Raw genomic sequence first — 15,270 nt, 5'->3', positions numbered from 1 at the left:
GGTGTTTGAGGGTACCCGGACAGATGTCCCCGACATCAAGCTGTGGATGAGCGTCGAGTGCGGATTCTGGTGACAGTGTCATGCGCGCACTTACTACGTATGAAACCACCAGAGTGTGCACGGAGGGCGGTATCTGCGTTTCCTGCAGAAAGTGCCCTGGGGGGCAGAGAGCTGGGTGCACACTGCCACTTGGCGGCTGCCGGAAGCGTGGCATCCCCAAAATAAAAGTTTCTCAGGACCTAGATTTGCCACCTGCTGCTCTACTTCAATCTCAGATAGCCCGGGCCGACCCAGAGTTTCCGTCCGTGCTGGCTCGAGTCTCCACATCTCTCTGGATATTCTTTCTGAATATTAAGTCTTTACCTCCATATTATTTTTTCTTTTGGCCGCGCCCGCGGGGGGTATAAGTTCCTAGGCCAGGGATCGAACCTGAACCACAGCAGTGACCAAAGCCTCTGCAATGACAACACCGGATCCTTAACCCGCTGTGTCAAAAGAGAAATGCTTTGTTTTGTGTACTTTTGATCCTGCAATTCCTTCCTTCCAAAACTCAGCTCTAATGGTTCCTCCAGAACCCCTGCCCTCAGGGGTTCTGAGGGCAGATTCCCCTTTTTCCTCCCCAGCGCCTGGTGAGTCTTCTGAGGAGCTGAATTGCTCGAATATGCAGGTTCAGGTTCAGCTGGCTACGCCTGTTTCCACCAGGGGGCGCAAGGAGTCAGCGTCAGTTCCCGATGTCCACCAGGGGGCGCTTCCGCCCGTCTCTGGCCCTCCAGGGTTGAGGAGCCAAGCCACAGATTCGCCCTGCCTGATTGGGAGAGGCACCACTAAACTATTTGCATAATTTTGAAAGGGCCGCTCTGAATGGTTAAGGTATAGAAGAAATATGAAACAGGCTCGTTCATTGGTTGAATTTTTCCCCTTTCCTCGGCGTCCCCATCCCGGCCAGACTCGCCCCGGAGGTCAGTCGGAAACCTCTGTGCGGGGGCTGGGAAACCCAGGTGTCCAGGCAGTGGGCATTGCAAGGTGAGTGCCGGGCAGCCAGGTTCCGGGCCGGGGTGTGGGGGACCAGGATGGGAGACTGTTCGCACCGCACTGACTCCTCTTGGCTTGTCCCTTGGCCTTGTCTAGGAGAATTGTATCTAGAGGTTCACTGTGACCCTTGCCACCTGCCTCTCCACCCACAACCGAGGTCCTCTCCGTCGAGCCTGGTCCCACCCACGCTGCCTCGGCGTGGGGCAAGGAGTCTCCTCGGCCGCACCTCCTGACTTCCCGCGGCATCTCACTCAGGCCTCTGAAGAGCTTAGTTTGCCCCCCTGGAGAGTGGACCGCTGGCTTGGAGGTGTGTGCCCGGGAGCGGGGGACCCTGGGGGCCTGCTCACAACAGGCTTGTTCTTGCAGAGTCGCTCAAAAGTAGGGCCCCAGGGCTCGGAGCAGCTGGGTATGGGTACTGAGAGTGAAAGTCCAGAACCGGACTGCCAGAAACAGTTCCAGGCTGCAGTCAGCGTCATTCAGAACCTGCCTAAGAACGGTGAGGGTACTGGCATCTACGTTTGGGGGTTGAAACGACTGGGGTTGACCACCCAGGAGGCTCTGATCCCGGCAGTTTTTGCAGGCAAATCCTTGCTTGGGCTGTCCCGGACCGCCCCCCACCCCGCCCCCCCGCCCCCGTCAAGCTGCCCTGGCTGGGACCCCTCAAGACCTCTGCTTCTGCAAGAGTGGGTCTCGCCCACCTCCATCCTCTTGGAGCTGGAGGTGATGCTCTGCCCTCCACTTCCCAACCCCCTGCCCAGGCTCTTACCGCCCATCCTACGAAGAGATGCTGCGATTCTACAGTTACTACAAGCAGGCTACCGTGGGTCCCTGCCTGGTCCCCCGGCCTGGGTTCTGGGACCCTATTGGACGTTATAAATGGTGAGCTCCCTATCTGCTGGCCAAACAAGCCTCAACTGTCAACCAGCCTTTCACAACCCTCTGCCCCCCAGGGACGCCTGGAACAGCCTGGGCAAGATGAGCAGGGAGGAGGCCATGTCTGCCTACATCACTGAGATGAAGCTGGTGGCACAGAAGGTAGGCAGAGGCGGCTGCAGACCCCTCTCTGTGCCCAGGCTCTCAGCCAGTTGGCCTGCCCCAGCTTCCAGTCTGACCCCCATTGTGTTTCCAGCACATCGATACCCTTCTGGAGCTTACCACTGGCACGCTGTTCCCCCACCCCTGCCAGTCTCTGGTTCCTGTCTGGGCACAAGGTGGAGGCGTGTGACAGGGCAGGAGCAGGGTGGAGGTGGCCCAGCTCAAGGGGGTAGGAGGACAGTGGTGAGAGGGGCCAGCCTTTCCCCATTAGACCCTCCTTCCCACGCAGGTGATCGACACGGTGCCCCTGGGCGAAGTGGCAGGGGACATGTTTGGTTACTTCGAGCCCCTGTACCAGGTGATCCCTGACATGCCGAGGCCCCCGGAGACCTTCCTGAGAAGGATCACAGGTCAGACCCCCAGGCTTGGAGCTCCTTGAGTGCTGACTGAACCATCTTAGGGGGCTGCTCAGTTGGAGGGGGTTGGGGGCAGAGAGCTCTAGGTGATGTCCTTGTAAGGACCCCATGTCGTGCCCCTGATGGGGTGGCCTCAGGCAGAGTCCAAGGCCAGTGGGGAGCAGCGACCTGACCTCTTCCTGGCCCCACCTCTGGGTGCTGTGTCTCCTCAGGTTGGAAAGAGCAGATACTGAATGGAGATGCTGGGGCTGCCCCAGAAGCTCCCCACCTCCCCAAGGAACCAGCACCCCCAAGCCCAGGTCAGTGCCTGGGCAGGAGGGCCGAGGGCCAAACCCAGGCCAGAGGTACGGGGGAACAGGGTGGAAGGGAGAAGGCTAGATGCCATGCTGTGCCTGTCACATCTCATGCCCAGAGGCCTCCTGTGCTCCCAAAGTTCGGGGCAGGTGCCAGGGTTCCTGTCCAGGGTCTCACTCAGGGACCCATCTGTGCCTCCTGTGGCAGTATCGCTAGTGTCCCCTGAACAGGTGCCTCTGCCCAGTTGCACCCCCCCTTCCCTCCCTCCATGGCCTCCCTCTTACTGCTCACCCTACTTATCCCATCCCCAGAGTCCCAGCCCCCCAGGGACCAGGACTCTGAGGTTTTTTGTGATTCCCTGGAGCAGCTGGAGCCTGAGCTGGTGAGACCAACCCCCATTCCCTCCCCTCCCGTCCCCTCCCCACTGTGCCCTGGCTGCTCCCATCAACCCCCTTGGACTTTGGGATTCGTCTCGGCAGGTTTGCGCAGAGCAGTGGAGTGCCCATGGGGGAGAGCTCGACACCAGGAACAGCCCGGAGCCTCCTGCAGGGAAAGGTGAGCCCTTGCCTGACCTGCCACCCCTTCCCTGGGGCTCCAGTGCCCTAGGCCTTCCCCTGGCTGCTGTCTTGGGCAGAGGTGAAAGTCCAGCGCTGGGCACTGGAGGGAGCAGCCTCTGCTCAGGAAGAGTTGCCAAACAGCCAGGCACTGGCCCAGATGGGCAGAGCCCCTGCCCAGCTTCCTCTCCAAGGCCTACCAGGAGTCCCTACCCTTGGCAGGCGGCTGGCGTGGGAGTCTTGGCCTAGCTCTTTTACACCTACATGGCGACATGGCCTTGGGAGGCATTCTCTCTCTGGGCCTCCCGTTTGGGACTCTCAAAGGACAACATTGAGGTGTGTCCTGTCCCTTTCTAGAACTTCCCATGTGCCCTGCCCCATATTTTCTCCTTGTTCCTCGGAGGGAGTAGCTCTGAGAGGGAGATGACTTAATTTTCAGATGACAGACGAGGCTTAGAGAAGCTGTCGACTTGCCCACAGTCACCCAGCTAAGTAGCAGCGCTGGGATTCAAACCCCTGGCAGCTCAGCCACGTGGATGGGCTTTACAGGACTCGCTCCCCTCTCCCCCGGCCTCAGCGCGCCAGCACCCTGGCCCTGGCTGAGTTTCCGTCCGCGTCTGTCTCTGCAGGGAAGGCAGAAGGCAGCCCACCGGGGTCCCAGGAATTGGACGCATGGCTGGTGGGGACAGTACGGGCACTGCAGGAGAGCATGCGGGACGTCCAGGGCAGGCTGCGGAGCCTGGAGGGCGTGCCCGGCCCCCCCAAGCAGGTGAGCCCCCTACGAAGGCCAGTCTGGGGCAGGAACGTGATGGTCCCTATTTTGTGCGCCTTGTCCGGCCAACCTCTGCCCCTGTCCCCGTGTCTACCTGCCCACACCTGCGCCTGCTCCAGAGAAGGGTGCGACTCGGGGTGCAGGCGCCAAAGTCAGGGGTCGGAGGCGCCTCCACCCTGGAAGGGAGGGTGGGAAAGACCCTCCTTTCCTGCTCTTACCTCCCTCTGCCTGAAGAGACGCTGAGGACTGATGAAATCCCACCTGCTGGAAGGGCCAGAATGTGTCTGCTCTGTGCAGTGGTGCCGAGGGGTGCCTGCTGCCTCTCAGTCAGGACTTGTTCGGTTTCCAGATCTACGGTCTCCACCCCCCACAATTCAGCGCTTGCCTCCCTCACTCTCTCCTCTCAGTTTCTAGGTCTGCTTGCCCCTCAGCCCTCGGCTTCTGCAAAATAAGTCACAGCAGTCATTTCTGGGGCCCCACCTGGGTGCCAAACATTACTTGGCATTTAATCTCATTTAATCCGCACAACAAACCAATGAAAGTGGCGTTCCCTCCCCTTGTACAGTTGAAGGAACTAAAGCTCTGAGAGGTTGAGTAACTTACTTGAGGGCACACAGCCCAGAAGAACCTCACAGAGCTGCGGAGAGGCTTAGATGAGGTGATGCGTGCTGGTGCTTCTGTAGCACCCAACACACAGGAAACACTTCTCAAGTGGGCTTCGTTGTTGTTGTTATTATTACGATCGACATCAAGTGATGGCGCTGGTAGCGGCCCTAGGTCTGTCTCCCTCCAAAGCTGGCAACCACCATTAACTATGAGTGAGTCTTTTGAGAAGCCTGGGGTGGTGGAGGCAGGAGATGAGGGGTCAGGGCCAAGTCCCTGGATATGGGGTAATCACTTGGGCAACTCTTAACCCCTGTGGCACAGCGGGTGTCGGACAAGGTGGCAGGACCTCCCTCAGAGCCACCTGTCAGCACTCACCCCCAAGTTCTTATTTATTGTTTACTTCTTACTGATTTCACATCCTGAAGATTTTAAAGACTTCTACCCTGAAATTACTTGGGTTTGCATCTCTAAAAAGAAGGGAAAAAAAAAAAAAAAAAGAGTTCCCATCGTGGCTCAGCGGCACAAAATCTGACTAGGAACCATGAGGTTGTGGATTCAATCCCTGACCTTGCTCAGTGAGTTAAGGATTCTGCACAGATGTGGCTCAGATCCTGCGTTGCTGTGGCTCTGGCGTAGGCCGGCAGCTGTAGCTCTGATTCGACCCTAGTCTGGGAACTTCCATATGCTGTGGGTGCGGCCCAAAAAAGCAAAAAAAAAAAAAAAAAAAGAAGAAGTAATAACAGTAAACATAAAATATAAAATAAAAATAAGAGTAGGAGTTCCCTTTGTGGCTCAGTGGTTAATGAACCCAACTAGGATCCATGAGGATGTGGGGTCAATCCCTGGCCTTGCTCAGTGGGTTAAGGATCCCGCATGGCCTTGAGCTGTGGTGTAGGTTGCAGATAGGCCGGAAGCTGCAGCTCCGATTCAACCCCTAGCCTGGGGACTTCCACATGTGCAGCCTTAAAAAAACAACAAAAAATTAGGAGTTCCCGTCGTGGCGTAGTGGTTAACGAATCCGACTAGGAACCATGAGGTTGCGGGTTCGGTCCCTGCCCTTGCTCAGTGGGTTAACGATCCGGCGTTGCCGTGAGCTGTGGTGTAGGTCGCAGACGCGGCTGGGATCCCGCGTTGCTGTGGCTCTGGTGTAGGCCGGTGGCTACAGCTCCGATTCAACCCCTAGCCTGGGAACCTCCATATGCCGCGGGAGCGGCCCAAGAAATAGCAACAACAACAACAAAAAAAAGACAAAAAAAACAACAAAAAATTAAAATTAAATAAAAATAAGAACATTCTACTACCTAGCAAAAATAATTCTTTATCACACACATTGATTCCTTCATATCCTCAAATACCCAGTCTGAATTCAAATCCCCTTTTCCAGCTTCCCTGTCTGTCCAGGCCCGGAGCACATGCTGCATGTGGTTCCTCTGTCCTTAAGACTCTTTTAGTCTAGACTGTCCCTTTTCCTTGCTACTGACTTGCTGCTGAGTCTGGATGGTGGTTCTGGAGAATGTTCTACTTTTGGGGTCTGTCTGAGGACGGGCTCGTGGCTAGTTTACAGGACCAGATTACATCAGAGGTGCTGTTCTTCCCATCATGGGACAAGTGTGTGGATGTCCTACCAGGAATGATTCTAGCGTGGACCCCTAGCAGGGATGAAGGGGTGACAGTCCGATCCCACCACCTGCAACCAGGGAAGAGCCAGTTCCCCCTCAACCCCATGTGACACACAGTTTTTGACAACTGGTGGATAATCCTTACCTGGATCAATAATTTATTTAGTGGTAGCAAAAAAGGGTTGGCTTTTAAATTCTATGATTCCTTTAACATTTATTAGCTGTCATTTTTCTATAGAGTTTCCCCGATTATCTAGGATTTCCCTGAAATACAGAGCCTTACGGAAGGACAGAATGAGTGCTTTTTTTCTCTTTAATTATCTATTTTTATCTATCTATCTATTTATTTATTTATTTTTGTCTTTTTAGGGCCGCACCCATGGCATATGGAGGAGGTTCCCAGGCTAGCAGTGAATCGGAGCTGTAGTCGCTGGCCTATGCCACAGCCATGGCAACGCAGCATCCGAGCCATGTCTGTGGCCTACACTACAGCTCAGGGCAACACCGGATCCTTAACCCACTGAGTGAGGCCAGCGATCGAACCTGTGTTCTCATGGATGCTAGTCAGATTCGTTTCCGATGAGCCACCACAGGAACTCGTAATTATCTGTTTTTAAAGTAAGGAGTTGATTTAACAGTCACCTCAATGGTGATATATTTTCAACTTTCTTTTTGGCCATCATTACGAACTCATGGATTTTAAAGATTCAGTATTTCAGTCAACTGCAGTCATCATTCTTTTTGATGCCCAGATTCGATTCTGCTCCTCCATGACGGGAACTTGGATCTTTATTTATTTTTGTCTTTTTAGGGCCACACCCTCGGCAAATGGAGGTTCCCAGGCTAGGGGTTGAATCAGAGCTGTAGCTGCTGGCCTACATCACAGCTCACAGCAATGCCAGATCCTTAATCCACTGAGTGACGCCAGGGATTGAACCCTCAACCTCCCGGTTCCTAGTCAGATTCGTTTCTGCTGCGCCATGACGGGAATGCCTGGCTTCATTAATCTTTAAAAGCTTCCCTGCTTCCTGGTACAAGGCATCCCACATTTACCTTCTTTGCTCCAGACCTGAAATCTGCCACTTCTCCAAGGAGCCCTGCCTCCTTTCGGCAAAGAATGGTACTTAGAAACTAAAATCTGAGTATCCGGGGTCCTCATTTGAAAGATGTGGCACATCCTTTACAATATGGGGTCTTCGGGCCGTACCAGCAGGATCACTGCTTTGTGGCTCAGAGGAGATAGCCTGGAAGCTAGTCCCTCCACTGGCAACCGTTCTGGCCTTTTGGCTCCTGCCCAGGGAGGAGGATGTGGGAATTGGGGCTCAGCATGTCAGGGACACACTGGGAGCCCCAGTCCTCAGGCTGGGGAGCTGGAGGCAGAAGCTCCCACTTGAGTTCTGGAAGCAAGATCCTAGGGAGGGCCCAGTCTGTGCTTGAGGCCTGGGCTGGAGCCTGACTCCCTCCTCTTGGCAGCAGAAGTCCCCACCCAGTGCCAGGCCTTGGCCCCTCAGGCTCTCCGGTCCCACTCTGCTCTTCTTCCTCCTGTGGCCCTTCATCGTCCAGTGGCTCTTGCGACAGTTTCGGACCCAGAAGAGGTGATTTTCCACGACGGAGGTCTCCGCAGCCAACCGAGGAGGCTCTGAGCCCTGTCTTGCTGTGCCCTGAGCCTTCCTATGGGTTTAGGGGGAAAACAGCGTTGACCTCAGCTCCCACCCTCTTCTGGCTGTGATCCGGGTTTGCCTTGGCACCTCTCCCCTAAAAGGAGGCCAAGTAAGACCCCCGCTTCCCCTGCAGCTCCACAGAGACTCTCCCCCCTCACCCCCGACCCGAGCTCCCGAGGGTGGCTGTGCCCGGCCCCGATTCGGGGTTGGCCAGCGGCTCGGGGGCGGGGTTGCCGGGTCTCAGCCTCCGCAGACCTCCCCACCCTCCAAGTCACCTGACTCGCTCCCACCCCTGCCACTCCCCAAGGAGGCTCAGCTCGTGGGCAAGCTGGGACTTGGGCCGGGGCCTGGAAGAGTGATTGGCTGGGAGGCTGCGGGAGGAGGCCAGGAGGCCCGGCAGAGTTGGGGAAGGGCGGGGAGCGCTGGCCCTGGGGGAGGGGAGTCCGCTCCCTTTGGCTGGCCGCCCTACCCCCACAAATACTCAGGACGTCTTCACTTACTAAAGAATGTTCCACTAAATAAAATAAAACCTTCATCTTCTGCCGTCTGGGCTGCCACGGAGTGAGGTGGGAGCGGGTCCGGTAGGCGCGAGACTCAAGTCCCTTTCCTCCCCCTGCCCCGCCGCCCGCGGCCCGCCGGGAGAGGCCAGCGGCCGGTGTTCCCGAGGGAGCATCTTCCTCCTCCCGGGCCTAGTGGAGGGCACACAACCCGGGGGGCCAGAGGGGCTGCGGGCGCGTCCAGGGCTGGGTGGGGGCCCTCAGCCGGGGGTGGGGGTGGGGCCGAGGCTGCGTCCCTGCCCCTCTTTCCGTCGGGGACAGGAGTGCGAGGGACCGGTGAGCTGGGGGCGGCCGGAGGAGTCCAGCGGGGCTTGGGCACAGGCTTCTTCCCGGCCCGAAGGAAGGGCGGCTGCTCCCTGCTCAGGGCGCGCGCGCGCGCGCGGCGCAGGGCCAGGGACCTGAGACCCTGGCCCTGTAAGTGCCCACTGCCTGTTTCCCCTTCCTAGGCTGCTCGCTTCCAGAGCCCTCTCCCGCGCCCAGGGAACTTTCTGGAAGGCCAAGGCCTGCAGGAGCTTCGTCCCCGCCCCTCCCCGAGTGAGCACAGACCCCTGGGGGCCACCAGCTGCTGTGGGCTGCTCTGGTTCCAACATTTTGAGTTAACCCCTGTGTGAAGATGGACAACTGAAGGGGAGGGAGAGAGGGTCCAAGCTGGTGCTGGGGATGCGGGCCTGGGGCAGAAGCCAGCTCCACCACTTGCTAGCTGTGTGACCTGGGCAAGACTCTTAACTGCTCTGAGCCTGGGTCACCTTATTTGTGGAATAACGACGAGGATCTCTTCGTTGTAAAGGCAGTCCAGGGGTTTATATGAGCAGGACATGTAAAATGCCTGGTGAAGAGTTAAACCTCAGCTAATAGCAGGGTGCCTGGCCTCTTGTTTCATAGAATTCTGGAATTCCACAACCCATGAGTCTGGCCACGCCTCCCCTAATAGGACAAATGAGCCCATGCAGCTGAGCCCTATCCAGTAGACCAGGCTGGGCTCAGCTGTACCTTCCAAAGCCCCTGACTGAGGATAGCCAGGAGTCCTCTGGTGTCTGAAACTGTGACTGTGGAGTTCTCTGCAAAAACCCTTTACCTCAGGGAGCTCCCAGTATGAGGGGCAGTTCTTGCTCTCAGGGCACCTGCAACTGATGAGCAGGACAGAGGAGGGGCAGGCTTTTCAGAGTTCTTGAAAGCTCAGGGAAACAGGCTAGGATGTTCAATTTCAAAACATCTGGAGGTGCCCCAGGGGCACTGTTGCTTGCCTTTTCCCTTTGGGCGTGCCCATCATCGCTTCCCCAAGGACAGCTCCTGAGTCTCCAGACAGGTCCTTTCTTTGGACAAGTTGCATGTGCTTTGTAGAATGCCCTACTTCATGCTACTCAAAGACAGCCAAGAAGTCATCTCCTGCATGAAATCTGTCCACAATTCTCAACTCCTAAGCAATTTGGCTCATAAACTCCCACCAGGATTTTCTTCACTTGCTATTCTGGCTTACTGTGGTTGGGTCGTCTCTCCAAACAGTCCCTGAGTAGCAAGGATGATACTTTATTCATCATTGTGCTCTCTTATCAAATCATTGCCAAAGGAAGAAATAAGAGCCTAAGTTAGGCTGAAGCTGTTGGGGATGAAAAGGAACTAAATCCAGGAGTTCCTGTTGTGGTTCAGTGGGTTAAGGACCGTACCTCTCTGTGAAGATGTGGGTTCAATCCCTGGCCTCACTCAGTGGTTTAAGGATCCAGTATTGCCGCAAGCTGCAGCTTAGGTTGCAGAGGTGGTTCAGATTTGGTGTTGCTGTGGCATGGGCCCCAACTGCAGCTCTGATTGGACCTCTGGCCCGGGAACTTCCATATGCTGTAGGTGCAAAAGAAAAAAAAGAACTAAATCCAGAGTTCGTACGAAAAAAGAGTTTTGTGTCAGTGACAAAGAAAAATGGTACGGGGTCACAAAGACCTTTGCTCTGGCCTAAACTGCCATTTAGTTGTCATGTGACCCTGGACAGATCACTTAATTTCTGAGCATTAAAGAGGTTTCTTATCTCTAAAATAGAGACAATAATCCCTACTCTGCCTAACCCACTGTGGTGGGGCAAATGGTTCTGTGTGTAAAAGAACGTTGTGCAGTGGAAAGCAGCTGGAATGTAAGACAAGGCTGTTAGTAAGAAATAGTAGGAATGGGTCACTGAGTGTATGGCCAACTGAGATTACAGAGAGGCTTAAGTGATTTGAACAGAGTTTGGGCTACTTCTGGGCCCTATCTTTTGGGCGGGAGCTTGGAATCTGGAGAACTTTCCCAAGGAGAATATGTCCCTCCCACCCCCATGAATCTGCCCATAGTTCTGGGCCAGAATCCCCCTGCCCCCATTTCTGGGCACGGCTTCCTCCTGGGGGAGCCTCTGGCTCTGCTTCCCTCAGGGTGTTGCCTAGCACCCACTGAGGAAGAGCCTTGGTGGCTCTTTTGCTCTCTCTCTCTGCGTAGCCAGGATTGATTATTTCAACTCTTTATTAATTTCAAACCCCTCCCCCCAAGAAAGCAGCTCATCAGCCGCCCTGCACTCTTCTATCTGGGCATTTCCTGGTCGGTTCCCAAGTGAAGAGACCAAGAAGGCCTCAGGAGGCCATTTTCTTCCAAAGAACCTGAGGCCCGGGGACGGGGGAAGGGGGGAGGGGGCAGGGGCAAGGCCTTCCCGCCCCGGCCGGCCAGCACGCACACCCAGCGTTTCCCCCGCTCAGACTAGAGACTCGGTCACGGCCCACCATTTTGCACTGGCTCCTGGGGCGGCGGCAGTCCTGAAAAAACCACGCTGGGGCTGGGACTCCGCCACTTTCGGCCAAGAACCCCAAGGCCAGTCCGAAGGTGGACGTCACCCAGGACTCGAACCTGCCTTCTCATCTTCCGAGGCCTAGTCCGAGATTGCGGTCACACTGTCCCTTTAAGGCGGCACTTTTTATTCTTCATTTGTTTACCTCTTCATGCGCTTTTTTTAAAAACACAAATTGTGTTCACAATATCCTTCCGCAAATGTCAATCCCAGTCACTAGCTACACACTCTGAAGCCATTCTTGTAATCTTAGGAATCTAAGACTTACTAGCCTTGGGCCAATATCTCTCTTTATAGAATTTAACCCTCTTTTGCACTTTAGGGACTATTTTTTAGGAGTAAACCATTCCTACTTTAGTTAATACATGTTTATGACCTTCAGAACCTTTCCGCTGAGGACAGAATACGAAAAAAGCCTTTAAGACGCACCTTTTCATAAAAATATTCTGTGTGGGCCCTCATAGCCATGGAATCTTCTCGTATTCCCGAAGCAGAATGGTATGGTCCAGAACCCGCCCCATCTTCTCTGCGATTGGCCTTCCTTCCTCAGCGAGACGTGGGCCTCTTGGCCAATGGTGACCCACGTTTCTCTAGCGAGCGATAAGCGATGGAAGGAGACGGCCTGGAAGACGCCCCCTACGCGTCCTGGGATTGGCTACGTCGCACGGCGCGCGAGGATGGCGGGCCTGAAAGATGGGAACTACGACTCCCAGCTTCCAGCGATGGTGACTCCGTTACGCATGCGCATAGGCGGGGCAGCCCGGCTTCTATATAAAAGGGGCGCAGCGGGCTGGGAGGCAGCAGTTGGAAGTTGGCAGGTGGAGAGGCAGGTTGGGAGGGGAAGTCGGGGGAGGAGGCGGAAGAGGAGCTGTCGGAAGGGGGAGGAGGGCGGGAGGAAAAAGAGGAGGAGGCGGAGGAGAACTGAGCTGAGCAGAGCATCGAGCCAAAGGGGAGATGAGTTTGTCTGTCCTCGGTTGAGGCTCCGGCCGGGCCTAGGGAACTGGGAGCCCGGGTTGGAGCGACACCCGTGGAAGTGGGAGGAGGTGGCTCTGGGACTTTAACCCCTTGTGGGCTCTGCGGCAGGGGATTTAACCCTTTGTGGATCCAGCCCCTCGGAGTCAGCGTCATCGGGTAGTTTTAACCCTTTCGGGGCTGGGTTTAACCAGTTGGATTTAACATCTCGTTGCCCACCAACTCCTCGATAGCGGGGCGCTCTGCGGGGAGGCTTGAGGCCCACCCCCTCTGCACATTACGTACTGTTTTGCTGCTGCACCCCCTTGGACCCGCTAGCTGGCCGCGCTGTGAGCGCTTAACCCTTTACTGACTTGAACTCCCCAAGTTGCAGTTGGAGTTTGCTGACAGAAGGACTGGCTAAAGGCATCACTGCAGGAATTACAGACCGAAGAGGACTGTGTTGGACATTTTTGAAAAGAAAAGAAAAACCTCTTTTTTCTTTAAGGACTTAACAGCCAAAATTCTTCAAACTTCGAGAAGAGGATTCTATTAGCCATGGATGAGCCACTCTTGTCAGAGTATCAGCACCAGCCTCAAACTAGCAACTGTACAGGTGCCGCTGCTGTACATGAAGAGCGGAACCCCGATCGCCCCCCAGGCGCGGAGGAGCGAGTGCCCGAGGAGGACAGTAGGTGGCAATCGAGAGCGTCCCCCCAGTCGGGTGGCCGTCCGGGACAGGAGGGGGAAGGGAGCCAGGAGCCTCAGCTGCCTCCCTTGCAAACCCAGGTCAGCCCAGAATCCAGCTGCCCTGAAGCGGGTGAGAAGGGCCAGAATGGGGACGACTTGTCCGCTGGCGGAGCTCCTCCGCCGACGGCGGGAGGGGAACAGAGGCCCGAGGCCAACAAATTGGGGGCTTCTGCTGCAGGGGGCGAGGAGGCGTGGGGACAGCAGCAGAGACAATTGGGCAAGAAAAAACATAGGAGACGCCCCTCCAAGAAGAAGCGACTTTGGAAACCGTACTACACGCTAACCTGGGAAGAAAAGAAAAAGTTCGACGAGAAAGAGAGCCTTCGAGCTTCGAGGATTCGAGCCGAGATGTTCGCCAAGGGCCAGCCGGTCGCTCCCTATAACACCACGCAGTTCCTCATGGATGATCACGACCAAGAGGAGCCGGATCTTAAAACCGGCCTCTATCCCAAACGGGCTGCTGCCAAATCCGACGACACCAGCGATGAGGACTTTATGGAAGAAGCAGGCGAGGAGGATGGGGGCAGCGACGGAATGGGAGGAGACGGCAGCGAGTTTCTGCAGCGGGACTTCTCGGAGACCTACGAGCGGTACCACGCGGAAAGCCTGCAGAACATGAGCAAGCAGGAGCTCATCAGAGAGTACTTGGAGCTGGAGAAGTGCCTCTCGCGCATGGAGGACGAGAACAACCGGCTGCGGCTGGAAAGCAAGCGGCTGGGCGGCGGCGACGACGCGCGTGTGCGGGAGCTGGAGCTGGAGCTGGACCGCCTGCGCGCCGAGAACCTCCAGCTGCTGACGGAGAACGAACTGCACAGGCAGCAGGAGCGAGCACCGCTGTCCAAGTTTGGAGACTAGGCTGAAACTTTTGGGGGGAGGGAGCAACGGGGACTTTTTACAGTGATGGAATGTAACATTATATACATGTGTATATAAGACAGTGGACCTTTTTATGACACATAATCAGAAAAGAAATCCCCCCTGGCTTTGGTTGGTTTGGTAAATTTAGCTATGATGTAGCTTGTGTGCTTTATCCTCTTCTTTAATTATGTGAAACTGAAGGGTTGCTTTTCTTGTTTTCCTTTTTAGAAGTTTTTTCCTTTTTTAATGTGTAAGTAATTTGACCAAGTTATGCATTTTTCTGTTAAAAACCCCCTCCTTAAATGGAGCTATAAGGTGGCCAAATCTGAGAACCATTAAATCCATTCTAGTTATAATAAATTTAATATTTGTAAATGTAACATAGTTTTGGTGTTATTTCTAGAGCTACTAAAGAATAGTACTGGTATATATGATTGCATCTTGGGGGGGATAAAGGAATTATTTGCCCATTAAAAAAAAAAACTTTTTAATGGGAGGATCTTCAATTTGCCAGATTTTTTTCCCCTTGAGTGAGTTTTAGTGCTACAATATATAGTTTCAGCAAAATATAAAGATTTAATTATCTTCAATATGTAAGTGTGCTTGCTTTCTAGTGCCTTGGTTTTCTTTCTTGATGCTGGAGGAAATAAACCAATGTTGGGTGTTTGAGGAGTAGAAAGTAACTATAAACAGCTTAAAATTTAATTCTGCTTCTCAATAGCCAGTCAAAAGTCTGTTAACAAACATGTAAACCCAATTTGGCAGTTAGCTTAGACCATGGGCAGCCTCATTTCATTCCTACAAATAGGTTTTTAGTAATCCCTCCTTCCTCCCAGTAAGGCTGGAAGGAGTTCTCCGATGCCTGGAAGAGGCTCTTGGTAAACCTCTTGCTTTCTTAGTGGGAACAATGGTTGGATAAGCTTGTGGGGAAGCTCTTTATTTTAAAATATTCAGAGGTAGGGGAGTTCCTGTCCTGGCTCAGTGGAAACAAATCTGACTAGTATCCATGAGGATGTGGGTTCTACCCCTGGCCTCGCTCAGTGGGTTAAGGATCCAGCGTTGCCATGAGCTGTGGTGTAGGTCGCAGACACGGCTCAGATCCCATGTTGCTGTGGCTCTGGTGTAGGCTGGCAGCTACAGCTCCGATTTGACCCCTAGCCTGGAAACCTCCATATGCCACTGGTGAGGCCCTAAAAAGGCAAAAATAAAATATTCAGAGGTAAGGGATATTAGATTTATAAAGGAAGTGGCCATTTGAAGCATTCCAAAGACTTAAACCCAGTTGTCTACCTTTCCATGAGATTTAAACTAAAATTAGCAATGTCCCCTCACTGCAAATCAAATATAAAGTTTCTGGTTAAGGAG

The 15,270-nt window shown here is 54.5% G+C and overlaps 2 protein-coding genes across 7 annotated transcripts; both read left to right on the top strand.

Annotated features, from left to right (window-relative positions):
* The first annotated feature begins 931 nt into the window (after nt 1–931).
* ACBD4 (acyl-CoA binding domain containing 4) lies at nt 932–10,198 on the top strand. 6 transcript variants are annotated; one of them, XM_047757881.1, is made up of 10 exons: nt 932–1,023; nt 1,129–1,528; nt 1,791–1,911; nt 1,983–2,067; nt 2,357–2,477; nt 2,696–2,782; nt 3,089–3,159; nt 3,257–3,332; nt 3,961–4,100; nt 8,993–10,198. In XM_047757881.1, exons 2-10 carry the CDS (start codon nt 1,441–1,443, stop codon nt 9,155–9,157), a joined length of 954 nt encoding a protein of 317 aa, XP_047613837.1. In that variant the 5' UTR covers nt 932–1,023; nt 1,129–1,440; the 3' UTR covers nt 9,158–10,198. The 6 variants fall into 6 exon arrangements, with proteins under 6 accessions (XP_047613837.1, XP_047613839.1, XP_047613838.1 ...); XM_047757883.1 differs by lacking the exon at nt 8,993–10,198 and adding an exon at nt 7,805–8,067; XM_047757882.1 differs by lacking the exon at nt 8,993–10,198 and adding an exon at nt 7,802–8,067.
* Nucleotides 10,199–12,209: 2,011 nt separating this feature from the next.
* Nucleotides 12,210–14,285, top strand: HEXIM1 (HEXIM P-TEFb complex subunit 1). The gene has a single exon (XM_047757982.1). It carries the CDS (start codon nt 12,856–12,858, stop codon nt 13,900–13,902), a length of 1,047 nt encoding a protein of 348 aa, XP_047613938.1. The 5' UTR covers nt 12,210–12,855; the 3' UTR covers nt 13,903–14,285.
* The last annotated feature ends 985 nt before the right edge of the window (nt 14,286–15,270 follow it).

This window comes from Phacochoerus africanus, chromosome 14 (assembly GCF_016906955.1).
Source record: "Phacochoerus africanus isolate WHEZ1 chromosome 14, ROS_Pafr_v1, whole genome shotgun sequence".
In the NCBI taxonomy this organism is placed as follows: domain Eukaryota; kingdom Metazoa; phylum Chordata; class Mammalia; order Artiodactyla; family Suidae; genus Phacochoerus; species Phacochoerus africanus.
The sequence above is the reverse complement of the archived record's forward strand: the minus strand, read 5'-3'. Positions and strand labels throughout refer to the sequence as shown.